The sequence below is a fragment of the Mustelus asterias genome, chromosome 13, assembly GCF_964213995.1.
Source record: "Mustelus asterias chromosome 13, sMusAst1.hap1.1, whole genome shotgun sequence".
NCBI classification, from domain to species: Eukaryota; Metazoa; Chordata; class Chondrichthyes; order Carcharhiniformes; family Triakidae; genus Mustelus; species Mustelus asterias.
This window is the reverse complement of record NC_135813.1, coordinates 20,202,995-20,224,059: the sequence shown is the minus strand read 5'-3', so window position 1 is coordinate 20,224,059 and position 21,065 is coordinate 20,202,995. Positions and strand designations below refer to the sequence as shown.

At 39.5% G+C, this 21,065-nt stretch overlaps 1 protein-coding gene across 17 annotated transcripts in view; it reads left to right on the top strand.

Annotated features, from left to right (window-relative positions):
- gapvd1 (GTPase activating protein and VPS9 domains 1) overlaps positions 1–16,266 on the top strand; it is a 107,241-nt gene extending 90,975 nt beyond the window's left edge. For all 17 annotated transcript variants that reach the window (XM_078226478.1, XM_078226466.1, XM_078226476.1 and 14 more), the window contains 9 exons: positions 3,113–3,232; positions 4,543–4,669; positions 5,146–5,267; positions 6,232–6,391; positions 7,577–7,764; positions 8,557–8,770; positions 10,583–10,655; positions 12,659–12,856; positions 13,612–16,266. In XM_078226478.1, the coding sequence (XP_078082604.1) occupies positions 3,113–3,232; positions 4,543–4,669; positions 5,146–5,267; positions 6,232–6,391; positions 7,577–7,764; positions 8,557–8,770; positions 10,583–10,655; positions 12,659–12,856; positions 13,612–13,752 (1,343 nt within the window). In that variant the 3' untranslated portion in view covers positions 13,753–16,266. The remainder of the gene's footprint in view (positions 1–3,112; positions 3,233–4,542; positions 4,670–5,145; positions 5,268–6,231; positions 6,392–7,576; positions 7,765–8,556; positions 8,771–10,582; positions 10,656–12,658; positions 12,857–13,611) is intronic.
- The last annotated feature ends 4,799 nt before the right edge of the window (positions 16,267–21,065 follow it).

The window sequence follows — 21,065 nt, the reverse complement described above, 5'->3', positions numbered from 1 at the left end:
GTGCTCCAGTTTCCTCCCACAGTCCGAAAGACGTGCTGGTAAGGTGCATTGACCCGAACAGGCGCCATAGTGTGGCGACTAGGGGAATTTCACAGTAACTTCATTGCAGTGTTAAATATAAGCTTTACTTGCGACTAATAAATAAACTCTAAACTTTAAAATTGCAAATAATTTTATTCCCACACCATTGCACCCCATCCCTAAAAAAGAGAAAACTTTACTGAAACTGCTTTCGGGGCAAGTAGAAGTATTAAGTACCAGGCATGATGTGGTTAAAGAAAGTAGTGCTGCTTATTTTATGACAATTGAAGCTAAATGCTGGATGCATGGGCAGCACGGTGGCACAGTGGTTAGCACTGCTGCCTTTCAGCGCCAGGGACCCAGGTTCAATTCCCAGCTTGGGCCACTGTCTGTACGGAGTCTGCACGTTCTCCCTGTGTCTGTGTGGGTTTCCTCCTCAGTGCTCCGGTTTCCTCCCACAGCCCAAAGATGTGCTGGTTAAGTGCATTGGCCATCCTAAAAAAAATTCTCCCTCCCTGTACCTGAAGAGGCACTGGAGTGTGGTGACTAGGGAATTTTCACAGCAACTTCATTGCAGTGTTAATGTAAACATACTTGTGACATTAATAAAATTAATGAAAATCCTAAGTGCATGGATATCATAGGAATAACCAGGAATAAAAAGGTTAACATTTTGTAAAGACAATTCAATGTTTAAAAAAAACACTATTTATACCTTGGAAAGCTTGAGCACTTAGTGATTGAGGGAATTTGGAAGCTAAAAATGGAGCTCAGCAGAAACAAAGTGAAAAGTTCAGGTATTTAAGTTAAAAAGAAAGGTGCTAAATGTAATCTTTTGATCAAGAAACCATAATCGGCTATCATTGAATGCAGGCAGGGCAGGGCGGATTAGACCTTGAACTTTAATGTAACTTTGAAAGAGTTGAGATTCAACCACTTAGGATCAGTATTTCCTTATAATGCACATTGGTTGGTTCCCAGCAGCTCTAAGATATTCAGACGAAACAGCCCATTTGGACAAATTTCACACACCTTTTTACAAACCAAATCATTTGGATAGGCAGCTGAAGATGGGGGAAAAAAAGCAGGGCTGTGGGGAAAGGACAGAGGAATGGGATGAGTTAAATTACTCTTGCAGAGAACTGGCACAGACACACTGGCCCGAATAACCGCCACCTGTACTCGAACCATTCTGTGATTCTACAAATGAATACAGTAGAAATATTGTGAAGAAGGGGTTTGATTAACTGACTCAATTCAAGGCTGAATTTCAGTGGCAGTTCACAGAAGTTTAACCTGTTTTAGGTTGTGATTGAAGAAGCTAGGAGAGGGAATAATAAAGTACACAAAGCTTACAATCCATTGCACGAAGGTTGAGATGTTTAAAATGATGATGGGGTAGATAAAATCGATAAATTTAAATGATGTGTGTTTAAAGCCTGGAAATAAAAATGGTATCTGGAATACTGACTGAAGCTGCTGCAGGGAAGGAAACCCTTACCAGTCTGGTCTGCATATTGACACTAGTCCCACATCAATCTTTTTGACTCTTAATTGCCCTTTGAAACAGCTAAAAAGTTCATCAGTGGTATCAAACAGCCATCAGCAGTTCAAGAGATAGAACCGTTGTTACCATCTCAGGGCAAACGCAAGATGGATGTTGAATGCTGTCCTTGTCAGTCACTCCCACGTCCCAAGAATGTGGAAAATTGAACATTGAGGAGGGAAGTCAGAAAACACTCGATTGTTACGGAAATTGTACATTCCTTAAGTTGCAGATGTTAGGTGACTTGAAACCTCGAAGACTGTGGTCTTTAGATTTTTGATTGGCATGAGTATTGAGGAATATCAATTAATGGCAAGTGCATGGAGTTGAGGTATAGGTTAGACATGATTTGATTGAATGGTGTAACTAGCTTAAGGGGCTGAATTGCTTATTCCTGTTCACATGATGCATTGAATGTTTAGTTGAATTTTTTATCTGTATAAATAAAAGCTTTAGGTTTGCCATGTGGCACTAGGTCCATACGGTGTGAAACACTTTGGTTTACATTTTATATTTACTGAATTATACTGAATCACAACTGTTCTTGTAAATATTGTAGCCCTATCCTTAAAGACAAATGCAATACCTTTAAATTTCCACACACTAGGAAGTTTCTATAGGACCATAGCAGCATGTCTAATCCTTGGAAAGCAATTTGAGGTCCTTGGTTATCTTGTTGATTTTCCCCCATGCGCTCCACCAATCCCTAAAACAATTCTAGCAAAGCAAATCTCAAGTATTACCCATCTTCATTTTCCAGTATCTGCAACCACTTTTCATCTTTGCACAGATCTCACCTCACCACTTTCAGGGACTCTCGCTTGCTTTTTGCTGTATTCCTAGAGCTTTGATGCTTGAGCTGTGCGGTGGGTGAGAGCATTTTCTATATTTCCATATCTTGATGACATGGGAGCTCATACTCACTGCTGCATTTTGCTGATCACTTGTGCATGTGTGGTGGGCATAATTTCTTGGTTTCTGTGCATGCAAAATTGTGTTTTCTAGTCTTGCCCTAGATTGCCTGCGAGCAAAGCCGCAGGTGACCATCTCGTATGCTGTTTAAATTTGTGTAAAGGTGTTATCGATCCCAAAAGTTAATCCATAAAATTTAACTGCTCAATAACTAACCTACTAGTATTTTTCATGAATAGTTTGCAGACAAAATTGACCAGCATTTTCGGGCTTGTTTAACTGACGTTCTGGTACAGCTATTATTAATATCCAATCAATGAAAAAATATTTGATTATTTTGCATGGCTATTTGAACATAATCTGACCACAATGCACACAACTGTTTGGTGCCATGACTGGAATTTGATCACATTTAAGAACTCAATTCGGCAGAGTTAAAATAAAAACCTTCAATTCTTTTGTGCTTTTTTTTGTGGTATAGAATATTAAGCAGGGAGTCATTAAAAACCTCAATGCTGACTTTGTTTTTAAAACATAGCATTACACAAGATTTAAAGAACAAAGTGATAAATTATCTGTTTTTTTTAAGACCAGTCAGAATTGCTTGTTCACACTGTTTCTGTGTGTTACCAGATGAGCCAATTCCCAGGTTGAATGCACAGGCTCAGGCCGCCGAGGATATCCTGGATAAATATAGAAGTGCTATTAAACGAGCCAGCCCCAGTGAAGCAGTTGCCAGTGATGAGGTTACAGGTAGGTCATGTTCCTGATAAGTTTGGTCTAGAAAAAGTACCGTTGCTGAAGTAGAGGTTTGCGTTCTTTGCCTGTTTGAGCAAGAGAGTGTTTGTAGTCGCACCTCTGCATGTAAAATACATTAAACTAAATACATTTAATACATGAAAATGAACTGGGGTGAGGGGGAGGGGACATGGACTTGGGGAAGCTCATGTATTGCTGCAAAAATATAGAAAACATCAAAGGGACAGTGGGCACTGAAGTGTGCTTGATGACCACCTCCTAGTTGCTAATTTCAGAATGACATTGGCAGGCAGCTCAAAGCAGCCTGCTGTCTTGGAATAACCTAGAGACTGAAGAAGTGACATGCCTTCAAAAAATAATTTACTGGATCTGCCATTCTGTACCTATATAATCAGTCTCGACATAAAACTACAATTTAAACTATGTTTTATATTGTCTTTGATCAGTAATTGGAAAATTATGTAACTTGTTGAAAGATGGCAATATTTTTCAGGCAATATGATTATATATTAAATAATTTTTTAAAAAAACCAATATTACTAGCTCCCCTCTGGTTTAGAAAGTTAAAACATAGACTAACAAAAGCATACTGACCAGTAAGGTTACTAGTTCTGTCCATCATCTATACTGTTAGCTTATTTCAGTTGATGCAATAGCAGTGCTGACACAATTGGTTTTAGTACCACAAGGTTGGACAGGAAATAAAAATTGTCTAAAGTTATTCCTGCTGTTTGCCTTTCAGCAGCCCTTCCCAAAAGTGACGTAGACACTAGATGAGGTCAAGGTTAGATTCAGTTGTGATTTCCTCACAAGTAATACAACATTCCAATATTCATTGGCTGTTGGATGAAGAAAAGCTACCAGAGGATGACAGCACCATGAAATTTTACCATAAAAAGGAGTCACATGCTTGTAGCAGATGTGGAAGGGAGAGATTTGCTGTGCAGTGAGGGAGGGGGAGAAAATGAGCGATGTTTGAAATGCGATTCAAGCCACTCCTTTTCGATTTATCTCAGCACTGTTCATAATTAACTACTTTTGTGAATGTCGATGCAGGTTGTTAATTCTCCGCTATCTATAAATTGTTCTGTTGCTGTCATACAAGGTCATTCAGATGCTCATGCAAAAACCTAAAACATATTGATGCCCAAATCATCACATGCAGCACTAGAGTTTTATTTGCAGATCTGTACCACATCTCCCATCTGTATTTGTTGGTAACCTCCAAAGCTTAGTCAATTCTATTATAATTTCATAAAGGCAAATGTTTCCATGTATAATGTGTGATATTTTCTTTTACACAGAGGCTATCGGAGAGGATAGCATGCATGATTCACCACGTGATGAAACTCTTCAAAACCTTTCAGCCGATGATCTACCAGATTCTGCCAGCCAGACTGCTCAGACTCAAGACTCCACGTTCTCCTTTAGGTAACGTTTATTTTGGCCTGCAGTAACAGTTAGCAGCAATGTGGTTGTTGGGATGAATCTGTTTTTGTTCCGTATGAACTTGTAGACTGCTGCCATTCTTTGCTCCTTCCTACTGTGAAAGAATCAAGCCACCCTGACCCAGGCCTCTGTCACCTGTGGAAAGGTGCTCAGACGCATTACTTCCCTGGACTGCTTCAATGTGTTCCACTTACAGCAGTGTGGTTAGGATCAGGAATTTAATGGAGTAATTAACTACAATGTGTTATGCCACTTTTCAACCTATTATATCAGATGCATGTCTCCCAGATTGAATTGTGAAGATTTAAATTTGGCCAACATGAAATGTTTGTGCTGTATTTACTGGGAATAAGCACCTAAAACTTGAGCCCTCAGTTTTAGGAGAAGTGCGCTGTACAATTATTATCTTTCATTAGCTCAGCGATACTCTAAAACCTGCATTTTATTCTTCCAATTAGAGATGCAAAGAAGAAATTACGAATGGCTCTGTGCTCTGCTGATTCAATTGCATTCCCCCTAGTGAGCCATTCAGCAACAAGAAACGGCCCTCCTGGAGGACCAGATCAAGGAGAATTGGAAGGTAAAGACTATTTGTAGTTTGAGATAGCCTTTAGCTTTTAAACTTGAATAAATTCCTTGGCAGCAATGTATCAACTGGCAATGAATTCAGTAGTTTCTATTCAAGGATAGCTAATAAAAAAACATGGAGTTGTTTCAGTTTTGCCATTAGACACCACAGAAGTGTTTTTAGGCTCAGCTGTTGTGATGCAAATGTTAGTTTGCATTGTTCCACCTTTTGTTCGTTCGCGTAGGGAACTTGATACAGACGATCCTTGTTCCCCTATTGCATATCATTTTACTCCTATTGAGGTATCCTATGTATGCTTAGCTCTGCTTCATTTATGCAAAGACTTCATTTTAAGATATGTCTGCCTATGCAATTACATTTAAATGCTAAGCTTTTAAAGCAAACTTGTCCGCATTTTAAACTCAGCAGGCATGCTGGGATTAGCTAGAAAAATTGATTGCATTCTTTGAAGTTACAATGCAAGCAGAAACAGGCCTTTTCATAGGCCAAAACGAAGTTTTTGTAAACAGCATCTGCAAGTTGTTTTGGTAGTCAGAGACAACATGTACCAAAGACATTCAGTAACACGGATAAGAATTAACTTATGTTGTAGTCACAATCTATGCTGAATTAGATCAGCCCAGAGTATGTTTTGAGTTCTTTGACCAGCACAGGACTGGCTCTTGCCAGAATCTCTATCGCTCTCTCTCTTTCTCCAGTCTTTTTCGTTTTCTGTAATGTTTTAATTTTAAATTCTGCTCAATAAAAGAAACTCGACGTATCTGTGCCGTGTCCGTCTATTCTGAGGAATGAATGGACCCTGCACTCATTCTATTTTTATTCCCCTGGTCCCTGAATTGCTCAAGACAGGCACTTGAATCAGATTGCTCACACATTTTGTGATTTGATGTTTCTGTGCGTCAATCAAATACACAACTGTAATAAATACAGGACTAATTTTGGATTTCTCTTTTAGACAATGAGATTGTCTGCTTTCTCAAGGTTCAGCTGGCTGAAGCCATCAACTTGCAGGATAAGCACCTGATGGCACAGATTCAGGAAACCATGCGCTGTGTTGGCAGATTTGACAGTAGAACCTGCCGCAAGTTACTAGCGGCCATTGCTGAGGATTATAGGTAAAACTTTATGACTATGCTGTTTAGTTAATGGATACTATAAGCATTAATATTTTTCACGGGGGTATTTAAAAAAACTTGTCTGCCTGTTCACATGAATGTTAAAGATGTCCATAGCACTTTTTATTGAACGAGCAAGGAGCTGTCTCAGCACCCTTGACAACATTTATCCCTCAACCAACAACAATACAACAATCGACAGATCAATTCTCTCTGTCACGTTTTGCTATTTATTGGCCAATCTCTCCCCAGAGAGTGTTCAAAAAGGAGTTACTTTTTAATGTAGTAAAACTTCATGGGGGTGATCTTGCCAAAATAATTTCTAAGTGTGAACAAGTGTGAAAACAGGAGAGCATCGCGCTTTTTTTGGGCCAGTAAAAAAAAACAAATCTTGTATCACTCTGTGAAAAAAAATGCAAGATCTATTTCCCGCCAGCAGGGGGAGGGGGCAGGGCCTAAGCGGGTTGAAAGACGGCAGAGGATGTAATTGCGCATGCTCAGATCTCTGTCTTCTGTGAACACAGGAATCTGTCAGTCACTGCTTCCCCCGATTTCCCCCCCCCCCCCTCAACATACAGACCGGCTGATCGCGGGTTGCAAAGTGCGCAACATGTGTGTCTCCACCCCGATCACAGTGCACTACCCAGTGGGCATGCCCCATCTTTTCCCCTGACTTCCAGGGGAGGGGGGGGCTCAATGGCCTCCAGTCCCACCGGCAAGGCTATCACGTCTGGTCCTCCTTGATGGGGCAAATCTGACTACTTGGATGTCTCACAATCTTACCAGCTTGCCCTGTCCATTGGCCAGCAGGGCGAGATGGTAAGATCGCCCCCCAGTGTGTTCACACCAGTTCCATTTTCAAATAAAACTTGAGTGACTGTTGCGTTAAATACTAATAAGCTAGATTGTGGTTTCCCTGTGGGTTTTATGCAGTAAGTAACTTAGTAGCCTGTCTCGGTAATGAATAAGCACCTCGCAACCATTATATTGGGAAGCCTCCAGTCCCTGATGTTTGATGGGCAATCTTGCAAGCCTTTCCTTGGAACTATAGTTATCAGCTTCCTGCACCTCACATTTGATGTCTGTTACGCATTGTAGCACAAGTGCCATTGAACTGATGCAACTTTTAATTGGCAGGATTTGTTGAACTTTAAATGTATAATGATTTTGTTCTCTTTGCTTAAGAAAACGGGCTCCATATATTGCTTACTTGACACGGTGCCGTCAGGGACTTCAGACCACACAAGCCCACCTTGAAAGACTCTTGCAAAGAGTGCTGAGAGACAAAGAGGTTGCCAACAGATATTTCACCACAGTCTGTGTGAGGTTATTACTTGAAAGCAGGGAAAAGCACATTCTGGAATTTATTAAAGGTAATATATACTCCCTTCATTGGGCCACCAATATGAACCTCTGCTTTTAAATTTGTTGTTGTTGATGCATGTGTTGTTAATCTGTTCCTTGAATCAACAAGTTCTAACTCAATGAAATTGAACATTCAGACAGGTTATAGACCCACCCCCCCGTGACCAAATTTGTTTATCCAGTAAATGGCTAAGCTGTGCAGAGCCTGAAGTCTTGATAACTATACTAAGTGAGTAGGGTTGAAGTGGGATTCTGCAATTAAAGGAAGACCTCTGAATTTGCTGAAATGTTTGGCAACCAAAGTAGTGTAATCAATTTGTGCACTGCAAACTCCCACAAACACCTATGTAAAAATGACTAGGTAATAACTCTCTGACTGACTAACCTTTGTGGGTAAAGGTATTCCACCGTGTAACATTTAGCCATTCAGATCAGAAGTGCCCACTCTGCCAGCTGATTTGGCTTGTGAAAAGTTGGGATAATGTATTTGGCCTCCAGGCTATGAAGGAGAAAGATTAACCATTGACCCCTGCCGGCCATGGGTTGAAACAAAATCTGGATCTTCATGGAAAATAGCCTATTATAACTCACTGTTTTGTCTCCCACAAGAGTGAGGCAAGGCACTGGAGGATAGTCTCTGGCTCCAGAATGAGAACCCAGCAAAAATGGGCAGCTTTGGAAGAGAGGGTGAAAATGAAGGGGAAAGTCATTTCGTCATTAATTCTTTTTATTAATGTTTTCTAATTACTAAACCTTTTTGAAGACTGGTTGAACTACCTTCGCTATTCTTGTCTGTGCAGATTTTCAGAATCTCACTGCAGCAGATGACAAAACTGCCTTAGTCGAAGAATTCCTGCAGTCATTGTACGGAGCTATGGCACAAGATGTTATCTGGCAGAGTGCCAGTGAAGAGCAGCTCCAGGATGCGCAGATGGCAATCGAGCGTAGTGTTATGAACCGCATTTTCAAACTCGCTTTCTACCCCAATCAGGATGGTGACATTTACCGTGACCAGTAAGTAACAATATATAATTACGTGCAGTTTTGAAAACCAGAGCACTTGAGTATTAATTGTAGTGAAAGCAAAATGCTGTGGATGCTGGAATCTGACACAAAAACAGGAAATGCTAGAAAATCTCAGCAGGCCTGACAGAATCTGTAGAGAGAGAATAGAGACACGAAACGTTGGCTCTAGTCTCTTGCCAGACCTGCTAAGATTTTCCAGGACTTTGTTTTGTATTAATTGTTGTACTTTTTATGGAAATGTTGCTGAACCCCTGACAATTCTGCTATGCTTCTTGGTTGTTGTGCGAGCCACAGAAGATAAAGAGCAGAATTGTTCTCAAGGGAAAGGATAGAGTTGTCTTAGGGCTATTGTTCTTGGCGTTGCAGAAACACTTCTGTTCTTCATTCATAACCAGTGGGATTTTGAGGCACTCTAGCCTAGCAGCATCTGTGAAGAGTAAAACAAGAGTTTTTCAGGTCATGACCCTTCTGATAAAAGATCACAACCTTAGACATTAACTCTGTTTCTCTCTCCACATGCTGCCAGATTTGCTGAGTCTTTCCAGCATTTTCTGTTTTTATTTTGGGTTATTTGCATTATTTGGTTTTTTTTAATTGAAGCCCTGCAGTTTTGTTGATAGCTAACTTATTAAAGTTTAGCGAAAGAGTGCTTTTATCTGTATGTAACGGATATCAGCTATACTCTTAATGAAGCAAAACCAAAAGTAAAATCCTGCAGGTGCTAGAATTGTGCTCCATTTAATGTGAATGAAATTCAATGGAGTGCTTGAGAGTTGTAGCAAAAATAAGTATTGTCAGTGCTGCCACTCAAAACAAAAATGAACTCTCAAAACCTAGTGGAGTTTAGATGCCATTAGAGTGAAGAGACACTCTCGAGTTCAAATTGGCCGGAGAGGACATAGGCTTATGCAAGGGTTCAGTTCACATGCTATATAGCTTGGGCATTTTCCAAGAGGCAGAAGTTGCGAGATCAAAAACTGAAAGAAATCTGAGACCATTACAATGAGGAGAGAAAAAGAAGTCACAGATATCTTTAGTGTCTTTGTAGTGTACAACAAACAGCTTTCACAGTATTTTTCATCTGCATTGTACTTCAAAGCAATTGTACATGAAGAACTCAGGATGTGATAACTTGCTGCATAAACGCATATTCTTTCTTTACCTTGACTGTTGTGTACTTGATAGTTGAACTAATCTGAATTTTAGTACACTTTTTTAATATGTAAAATTTATTGTTTTTATAATAGTTTGGAATATCTTAAACTAAGAAGGTGTCGCATTTCTCCTGTGTTTGTTCTAATACGTCCTGATATAATTTCCTGTGGTTTATTATGAAGGGTGGGAGATGCTATCATACTATCACCTTTGGAAATAAATGGCAGGCTTCTGCGATTCATTGAATGCTAAATGCTTCAATATGAAGTCCAGTTTATTTCACAGAAATAGCCTCTCCTCTATTTCATCTGGTAATCTGTAATCTGCAGATTGGGATAAAAGTAAATGACAACATGTGTCTTCTACATAGTTCTAACCATAAGCTGTAGAATTCTTTTTCCCAACCTCTGTGCCTCTTTAACTCCCTCTCCTATAGGACCTTCTTTAAAACCCACCTCTTTGAATAAACATTTAATTATCCTTCCTGATGGCTCCTCTTTTGCTTCAGTGTCCGTTTTTCTCCAATTGTCCTTCTGTGAAGTACTTTGAGATGTTTTCTCCACATTAAAGGCACTATATAAAAACAAGTTGTTATTGTTTCAGCAATTCAAGTTACAGTTTAACTCTTTAATGTATTTTTTTCAGGCTTTTCTATGAACATATTCAGCGTCTGTGTAAAGTTGTCAGTGCAAATCACCGGGCACTTCAAATTCCAGAGGTAATAATACTAAATTTACTTGGGCTGCTCTATTTAACAAAACATAATTTACAAATTTAGCGGTTATTGGATAGGCACATGGAGCACACCAGGATGATGGGGAGTGGGATAGCTTGATCTTGGTTTCAGATAAAGCTCGGCACAACATCGTGGGCCGAAGGGCCTGTTCTGTGCTGTACTGTTCTATGTTCTAAATTTGATGTGTTAGACAGCTGTGCAAAAGGGTTTTGAGAATGGTACTTTTAAAATGCTGATGGGACACGAGTCTTGTTTTCAGGTGCTGAGTCAGTGTACACATCTGAATTATGCACAATGCATGTAAAACACTGGCAGAGTCAAAATGAAAGCTGGAAGTGCAACCTGGTGGAATCGAGCGTTTGTGCTATGATTCAGTGCACCACAGATCGGTATGATCCAGCTGCCCTCAGTTTCCAGCATGATTTGGTATGGACAAAGATTATTCAGTCCAAGAGTCTCTTAAGCATCTCTGAGCAGTTGACATAAGAGCTGCAGAAATCTATGCATGTTGGAGTAGTGTGTGGAACAGGAAAATCTGTTCCAAAAGCAGATTCGAGTCATGATCAAGATTTCTCCATTGCTTAAGAACATACTAATAGAAGAGCAGGAGTCGACCTTAAAGCCCCTCTAGCCTGTTCTGCAAATCCATCCAATTGGGGCTGACTCTTTGCCTCAACTCTGCTTTCCTGCTCGCTCGCCATATCCCTTGATACCCTGAGAGACCAAACTCTGCTTGTTGGCTGCGTTTATTAATGATGACCAAGCCTAGGGGCCAATCCTAACGAGCTTTGGCAAAATCAGAGATGTAAAATGCATTTAAAATTTTTAGGTTTTAACTGATTATTTATTTGTTCTTAGTTTAATAAAAATCTTCACTTGTTGTCTCTTCTAGCCAATAGGTTGGGATAGGTTGTAAATATTTGTATCCGCCTTTCTCAACAAAAATCCTCAAAGTACTTTTATAGCAGTGAGCAGTTAGCTTTTGCCTTCCTTGGAGAGGTTATGTTGGAGTCTGAGCCCTTCGATGTACCTTTCTTTGCACCCTGTTCTGCTTGCTATTCTCAGCTAAGCAGGTCCTGCTCTCAAGTCCCCATTTCATTTTGATGCCTACACTAGAAAGTGTGTGTGTGAGAAAGAGAGACACAGTGAGGGTGATTTGAATCTTGACTCTCTGCTCATTTCCTTTCCCTTGTCCTGCCTTTTCTTCCCATGACTGACATTGCAATTTCAAACATAGAGGAAAATCCACATTGGAGCATTTTCATTGTGCTATGTTGAGTCGAGTAAAATTGGGTAGCTGTAGAAGCCCCAACTTATTGACATTTGAGTGCTCTGATATCACCTGGTCTATCATTTTTTTCCTCCATTATTGCCAATCATTTATTTATTTCCGATTTTCTCCACTTGCTCACCTGCAAGTGTTCAATCTTTGGCGTAACAGTTTCCTGCCAATGAGAATAGGCAGTTGGAAACAGTTGAAGGTCTAAGACAGAGCCTTTGTGACTCTTCTTGCCCCTCTTAAAATTCTTCCTTCCCACTAAAAAATTACTGTGCTCTAACCTCATTCATTAAGACATGATGCACGTCTGTAGAAGGAGACCAATCTTGACAAACATTGGTGTCATCGCCCAGTATTTTAGTTCGCACACAACTCGTGAAGCTTTGTCCATTGTGGTCTGATATTTTGGCAATTCTATCGTGCAAGCCTTTGGAAGCCAGCACTCTGGAGCTGCTGAGACACCAGTGAAATGAAGTCTGTTGAGGCATTTCTGTAACAGGCAATAAAATGAGGCAACCACTTTGAAATTTTCACTGCACTATACAGAAATATTTTCTGTTAATAGGTCACCGTTTTAATCCTTTTAAATATTAATCATATATGCTTCTCGGATATTGTCTCTGTAAACTACGAATTAGGTAAGTAAGACTTGTGGTGAGAATGTGGCATTGTTTATGTGACACTTTTTTTTGTATCTTCATTTCAGGTGTATTTGAAAGAAGCTCCATGGCCGTCTGCACAGTCAGAGGTTCGAACAATCAATGCGTACAAGACCCCAAGAGATAAGGTTCAGTGTATCCTGCGAATGTGCTCCACCATAATGAATCTGTTAAGCCTGGCCAATGAGGACTCAGTCCCTGGGGCAGATGACTTTATTCCTGTTCTTGTGTTTGTCCTTATCAAGGTGAGCCATCAGATGAATATCAATTGTGTATGGCAATGCATTTATAATGTAACCACTCCAAAATGTCACTGGCGTTCTCATCTCAAAAGAAAAGCAAGCAGAGGATGCAACCTTCTGCTAAGTTACTGAAAATTACTCTTGCCATGTAAACCAAATTGCTTTGTAATGTACCATTTTATATATTTAAAATTATTTTCCAATAGTTATGTGTAGTGTATCTTATAAGCTTTATTTAGATTGCCCTTGATCTGTTTGTTTTCAGTGAGCAATAGGCAGCATCCTGTTAAGTTTCATCCTGAAAGTCTAACCCGGGAATTATTGGAATAACTAAAATGGTTAAAATTGCTCATGATAGAAAAGATGTTTTCTCTGTGCAAAACCATAGCTACTCAATCCAATGCAAACTTGTATTTTGAAATAAGAATATGGTCTGCCATCAGTAAGGTTATTGTATTTTGAGGAAGAGTCAGTGTCATTAATTCCGGTGGGATTCTGTAGTGCTAATGACAGCTTCTTTAGGCTAATTGGCACTGCTCGAAAATGCAACTTGCCTGATGGAGGTAATGTACTTCAGGTGGTATAAAGCACCTTTAATTTAATTGAAACATTCCAAATGCTGCTTGTATATTTATATTTCCTATGAAGCATAAGTTAGGACATTGGTATTGAATGAAAAGTAATATAATGTGAGTGACTCTCTTTCTCCCTCCTGATTTTTGTACGCTTTTAATTCATCTCTTCTTTTGTACCTTTAGGCTAATCCACCCTGCCTGCTGTCCACCGTTCAGTACATAAATAATTTCTATGCCAGCCGGCTTGGTGGAGAGGAATCCTATTGGTGGATGCAGTTCACAGCAGCAGTTGAATTCATTAAAACCATTGATGATCGCAAGTGATGCAGAACACCACCTGCATGACAGACTGTTAGGAAAAGTGAAAAGATTTACAGCAACTGTTTGTGGGAGGGGATCTGAAGACTGAATCATCTTCTCTTGTATTATAGATGTACATAGTGTGGAGGCATTTAAAAAAAAAACTAGATTCAGTGGGTCTTTACCAAAATTAACACTCAACTTTACTAACAGGTCTTTATATATTTCTGTCGTCTAAAGTCAACGGGTTAGCAATGCAAAAAGGGACCACACTTTTTCAGGTATCTCTCAAATTTGTCGGTGTACTGTCGGAAAATGACACATCTCTCCCTACATTAACCAGAGTTTTGAGCTGGGACTCCAAACAAGCGCAGTGGTGATTGTCTTAACATTCTCTCTCACTCACACGCATATACACACACACACACACACACACACACACACACACATACATACACACACACATCCTTTGGTAAAATATAACCAGCAGCCGATTGTAGTTGGGTTTCCCCCCCCCACGTGAAAGTAATTTTTGTTTGATTGTAGAGAGTGCCCTGGCCAAACCTGGAGGGGAAACCTCGGTGTGCATTTGATCAAACAATCATGTCTGCCCTGAGAGAAATTTACTGGCGACATACAACATGTCAGAACTCCAGGTAAAGAATCCACGGCTGCAGTTTATCATTTTATCTGAAAAAGTCACTCTCTTGCGTTGCATCAATATATTTTTGACACTGCTGTTGTTATTATTTCCAAAGTTTGGACTTCTCTGAGGCCAGGGTGTCATACCTGATGTTGCAGCCTTATTGACATATGTTTGAATTAAGTGTTAGCATTTAACCAACCTGTTAGTAAAGTGGCATAGGACTGTATCTGTTTTAGTTGCTGAGGTTAGCTTTATAAACATAATCCAGATAATGATGCTTTTCTGGAGGTGTTTTTACATGGAAAACTGTTTCATTTGGATTGAGGAGCAGCGGGGTCTGTTTGCTGGTTCTCAACACTTGCGGTCCATCAACTGGTTCCTTTTTCTGTGGCAGAATCATAGACCCAGAAAAACTAGCTCCGAGATCTTGCTTTCTGAATAAGGGATTCAGTTTTAGATGGGGAAACACAGAGAATTGATATGTGGATACAGCTCTCTTATGATCCAAACTAAACAAGTTATGAGACAAAAGCAAATTAATAGTGAAACGTTGAACTCCCAAATCAGAAAGCTGCTGTTGAATTCCAGCCTCGACTGCCGGTCGAATTCCTCCTGTCCTCAAGATTCTCTTCCCTGTGCTTTTGGAAGAGGTGCAAGGACCATTCATACCTACAGAAGCACCCTCTCCAACTCTTGGACCATAGAGTTGCACTGACCTCCATGAAGAAGTTTGCAACCATGACTCTCTTGGCTAAACAGGAAGTGAAATCTGAGAGGTATGAAAACGAGAGAGGAAGAGGGAGGATTAATTGCGATCACTTCAGTACCTTATCATAGCTGAAACTTCCACTCCACTTGACAGCAGTGCCTTTGTCAACAGCAAGCACTAAAATTTAACAGACAACATGAATGGACAGCCATACATGACTCACTTTTACATCTCCTTTATGGAACCATTTTTAATAAACATAATCGGAAGGCATTGGGACTTGATTTTTCCAAGAACAATTTCCAGTTCAAAGTTCAAAACTGAAGTGGGTCAAATTGTTAGGATATATAAATGATAAGATATGAGGATTTAAATTATTATATTTTAAGTTGCGTTATGAATGGCTTACAAAAAAGGTAGAATTAAATAATGGCAGCTCCAATAAGTTAAGTTTCATTTTACGATTGACTTGCTGTGTTTTTTCTTTATATTAAAAAGGGAGCATTATTCTGGGTCGAAGAATGGTAATTTTAATGTAAATTCACCTGACTGTTCATATATTTTTTAGACAATAAAGTAACTTGAGTGAAGCCAGTCTCCATTGTGCTAATCCATAGCCAGCCTAGAGTTAAACCTGCTATCATATTGGGTCTTTAGGATAGCAGAGACCACCTTACTGGATTGCTTCTCTGAGCCTGTCTGTCTGCAGACTGGACCCGGTGTTTTTCCTGATCTTGAAACCAGAAACCTAGTCCCAATTTTTTTTTTTTTACTGATGCTGTTTCATTTTGGGTTTGGCATCAAGGATCAGGAATGATGCCAAAATGTGTTAGCTCACTAAAGGAAAATCTGTTCAATACATCAGCTAAGTAGCAAATCTCTGTGGGACTTATGTGAGGCGGCTTTATAACTTCGAATATCTCCTCCCAAGGAAGGAAGATGTTTTTAAAAGAGAAAAAAAAAAGTACTCTCCCTTCAGCCCCCAAAGAGTAACAGTTTCCCATAACCATTGTTGCAATTCATATGTGAGAATTATTGAATTTCTCAATGTTTCATCAAGTTAATTAACTGAATTGAAAAAAAACTTTGCAAAATGTATAAAAGCGTTCTAACTGTATGTATAGTTAATGTGGGAATAGAAATTTCAGTGTGTCACTGGAGTAAAGGACCTTATTCTGCCATATTGCAAAGCGCGTCCTGATTATTCAACATTCAGTCTCGAAATCAATCTCATCAACACAACCAAGACTCATTTAACAAAATCAAAGTTCCTGCAAACTCTTTAGAACCTATCTGCAATAAAAATAAAGATCATGGAATGATCTGCATATTTCATTATAGCAGTTGATGTGTCTGAAGATTTGATGGTGAATATGGTCTACACAGTGATAAAGCCATATATTCCTAGGTGATAAAATCTATCTACCTGATTACAGCAATGAGATTTGTTTTTGCTTACAAGAACAACCGTACAGACAATAGCTGATCACTGTTCAGAGTTGTATCTAATTACCGAGAGTAAGTTTAACTTTATTTTTGTTTGGTGCAATTAAATTTGAATTTTTTGGGGTAGTTAAATGTCATGCTATTATGTACTAGGTAACACTATTAGGGTACATGATAAATTATAAATTATCTCTGGATACTGCTATCTTGAATTGTTTGCTTTAAGATTCTGAATTCCATTTACTGGTGCACTGCTCAACCTGATGGTGATGTTGGAAAGCTGGAGAAAGTAAATGTATTGTGTATTATGTATTATAGCTCACATGTAAATGTATTACATGTGAGCTATCATCGCAGCTGCTATTAAGTGTAGCTGTGAGATTTCTTCTTTGATCACCTGAACAAAGATTTGTCAGTTCTAAGCAAAATTTGCTGTAAAAATGTTTTGCAGATGAGCAACTTGGGACACCGCTTCTGAAGGGAATTGCTTTTTTTTAAAAACTGAAAGATGCTCTTGGCCTACTCAAGGTCACATGGCCTCAGTGTTTCCCTAGTGTCACAGACCACTCAGTGCCTTGCAGCTCCAGAACTTCTACATCATCGGGTCACACTTCAGACCGAGCAGACTTTGCAAACTGTAGTGTGAGGACCCTTGGGGAGGGGGAGGGAAGGTGTGGCTGGAAATGTGCTCATCTCTGCTAAAGACTAATTGTCTCTCACTGATAGTCGGCTGACTCAAGAATCTGTACTTGTTTTGTCGTTGCACTTTTGAATAATTTTTAGTATTGTATTGAAATTTATTAATATTTGAGAAATATGGATTTTAAGTTTTCTTTACCATCAACTTTGATTCAGAGCAAAAGAGAATTCTAAACTTACACAATTTAAGGTTCGGGATTGGGATTTATTTATTTTATAATTAGACTTCTTATGAAAATGGAATTGCCAACTATTTATTTTTAACATGCTTCTTTTGGCCAGCCTTCTAAATTGTCTTTTTGTTTTAAGATTCAAGGTTTGATCTGATATGTTCAAGTCTTTAGTACTTTTTTTCCCTCATTGCAACTTGTATTTGAGTCATTCGTTGTATCACTAGAGACTTTGCTTTGAAATGTAGGGGAAGCTGCCACTTTAAAATTATTTGAACAAGGACACAAAAATTTGCAACTACTTTAATCGTTAAAAAAGTATACTGACCTGCATATAGACCCAGAAAGCACACCAGTTAGGACCAAACAGCAGCAGCAAACACCATCTTATAAGTTATATCCTGAAACAGCAGGAATGAACAACCAATGAATGCATTACTGCAGTTAGCAGGTCAGAACGTGGATGGGACTGTTATACTTAAATTAACCTGAGGTAACTTAAAACTGTGTTCTGTTTGTTAACTGCATCACCTGTATTACTGCCTCTCTTTGGAACTGTTAGAACCCACAAACTTAAGTTAATGAGCTTGCACAATCTTGCACACAGGAAAAATGTATACTGTCTTTAATGAGATTAATGTAATATATCATTCTATGCTGATTAAAGGGAGCAGTTTATCCCATTGCTTGTGTCTGCTGGTGAATTTGGTGGTTACCATTGTAGAATTGATTTTGATCATTCTCTTTGCGTGCAATATGGGTGGATTTCAAATTGTACAGGCTGTACAATTTGTGCAACACAAAGATTGTACAGTGCATGCAGGTATGCATATACTGTACAGCATCTAAGATTAATCAAATTGGCTTTAACTGCAAAACAAACGATGTAATCAAATGGTTGAAGATTTAACTTCAGGTTGTGTGCAAATGTGTAAGTTGTGTAAGAACTTCAGACCTAAGGTTTTAACTATATTGTACATTACAACTTAACAGCAACAGTAGGCGCAGTAATGCAGTGGTGCTCAATCTAAGTCAGTGGAATAAATCTAGTTTACAGACAGGTAAAGAGAAAAAACTGCTCTGACAAAGGGTCATCCAGACTCAAAGCATTGGCTGTATCCACAGATGCTGTCAGAACTGCTGAGATTTTCCAGCATTTTCTGTTTTAGTTGCCATGACATGTCGGGGATTGTTGATTTTACATTTGTTGAATTATTCCCCACGCACTTGTTCCTTATGTCAGCCAGACTATGGAGGTGCTAAATGGAGTTGGGCTATTTCCCAAGCCTACAGAAAGGGAGGAAAAAAACATGAATGCACGAAAACTTGCATTGTTGCTTTTGACTACCACTTTCCAACTGTCTCAAGATCAGAAGAGACCAAGAACTGCAATCAAATGGCTTGCTTTTCCTTTCGCTCAGCATGGGCATACTTTAAAGAAAATTGGCTCAGCGTCTGCTACTCATTCACAGTCTGTCATTTTTCACCAATTCTGGATTTGCATTCTTCGTGCATATCATATATACAAAATACAGTAACACCATGTATATTAAGATTTAAGAAAATCTCCCATTGACAGCATTCAAAAGATTCCGTATCACCTGTTTCAATGTGAAGTTCTGACTTTACTATTAATGTAGTTTGAACTGGACTCAGCCAGTGAAACATTTCAGTAAGCCTGTGAGCTTTGGCTCTGTAGGGGTAAAAGTAGCATGGGGTAATGCTTCTGATTGCTATCTAACTGATCCTTCTGGGAAGCGTGCATGTTTGATCTATAAATAGTTCTAATTCCTTGTACAGTGCCATAACTAGTCACTTAAACTCAAGCCTGGTGATGCTTCTAGACATTAGTGAATGTACTAGGGTGTGTACATACTTTGTTCTTTCTGGAGCACCAGGCTCGTGGAGCATTTCCAATTTGATGCATAGAATCCTACAATGCAGGAGGTGGCCATTTGGCCCATCAAGTCTGCATTGACCACAATCCCACCCAGTCCCTATCCCCACAACCCCATGCATTTGCCCTAGTTGGGGGAAATTTAGCATATCCACCTAACCTGCACATCTTTGGACTGTGGGAGGAAACCGGAGCGCCCATAGAAAACCCAGTTTGACACGGGGAGAATGTGTAAACTCCACACTGAGCCAAGCCAGGAATCAAACCTGGGTCCTTGGCACTGAGCCCAATGCAAAATATGTCATTGTTTGCTGGTGTCTAATTCCATAAGTGGCTATATTAATATAAGACGAGAGGTAGGAGCAGAAGTGGGCCATTCAGCTCGTGGAGTCTACTCTGCCATTCAATGAGGTTATGACTTATCTGATAATCCTCTACTTCACTTTCCTGCCTTATCCCCACAATCCTTGATTTCCTTGCTGATTAAATGTCAGTAGAGTGGGGATGTGGCCAATATTCTTCACAAATAAAACCAGACCAGTAGTAGCTGTAGTTCTTCCCTGAATGAAACCAGCTAGCTCCATTCAGAACAAGGAACAAGACTCAGGACTCTGGAAACACTCGTCAGGCAGCATGTGGGTAAAGAGAATTGGTTAATGTTTCAGGTTGGTAAAATTTTTATCACTGGAAAATGATAGAAATATCACAGTTAAGCAAGTTTTTTATTCATTCGTGGGACATGGGCGTCGCTGGCTGGCCAGCATTTATTGCCCATCCCTAGTTGTCCTTGTTCAGAGAGGCAGTTGAGAGTCAACCACATGGCTGTGGCTCTGGAGTCATGTGTAGGCCAGACCAGCTAAGGACAGCAGATTTCCTTCCCTAAAGGACAGTACTGAACCAGATGGGTTTTTCTGACAATGGTTTCGTGGTCATCAGTAGATTCTTAATTCCAGATGTTTTTTATTGAATTCAAATTCCACCATCTGCTGTGATGGGGTCCCCAGGTCCCCAGAACATTAGCTGAGTTTCTGGATTAATAGTGACAATACAACTAGGCCATCGCCTACCCTAAGTGGTGAGTTTCCTGCTCTGTAAGGTTTAACCAGCTGATGGGGAAGCTATCAGGCAAGCCCTATGGATGTGGTTCCACTAAGCTTACTCATCTGTTTATGCACCTGTGGATTATTGTTGAAATATAAGAATTCCCAAGTAAAATGGACATGGCTTTCAAATATAAATCCCACAAACCTGCAGATGTTTTCCTGATTCCAAAACCACAATTAAATAGAATGCCTCATGAGACCAACATTTGGACAAAATCTTACCACAAATAAATAACTAAAATATTTATTCTAATTGCATTCAAGCAGCCACAAGATAGTTATTTTAAATGTCTTAAACTTACGAAACAATGTTTTGAAATTTATTCTTGAATGTATTTGCAATGTAAGACTGTGACCACACGGTGGCAGACTTAGCTTATGTACAGTGCTCCTTCTCTGGTCTCATGGTTACTTTGAGTTCACTTTAACAAACTCTTAATCCTGGCCTTCTGTATCTCTGGGAGAAAAAACTCAGTTCCAAGCAGTGACATTCCCAGTATCTTCCTACTTTGGTGGGTGGACAGCTTGGTCTAGATCAAGCTTAGAAAACCTTATTTTTGTAATCGGTTGCGCATTTTGTTAGAACGTCTGAAAAGAGATTGATGGACTCCCTGTAGTTTGGGGAATATGTTTGAAGGGATTTTTGAATGGGATAGTGTTGAACTAA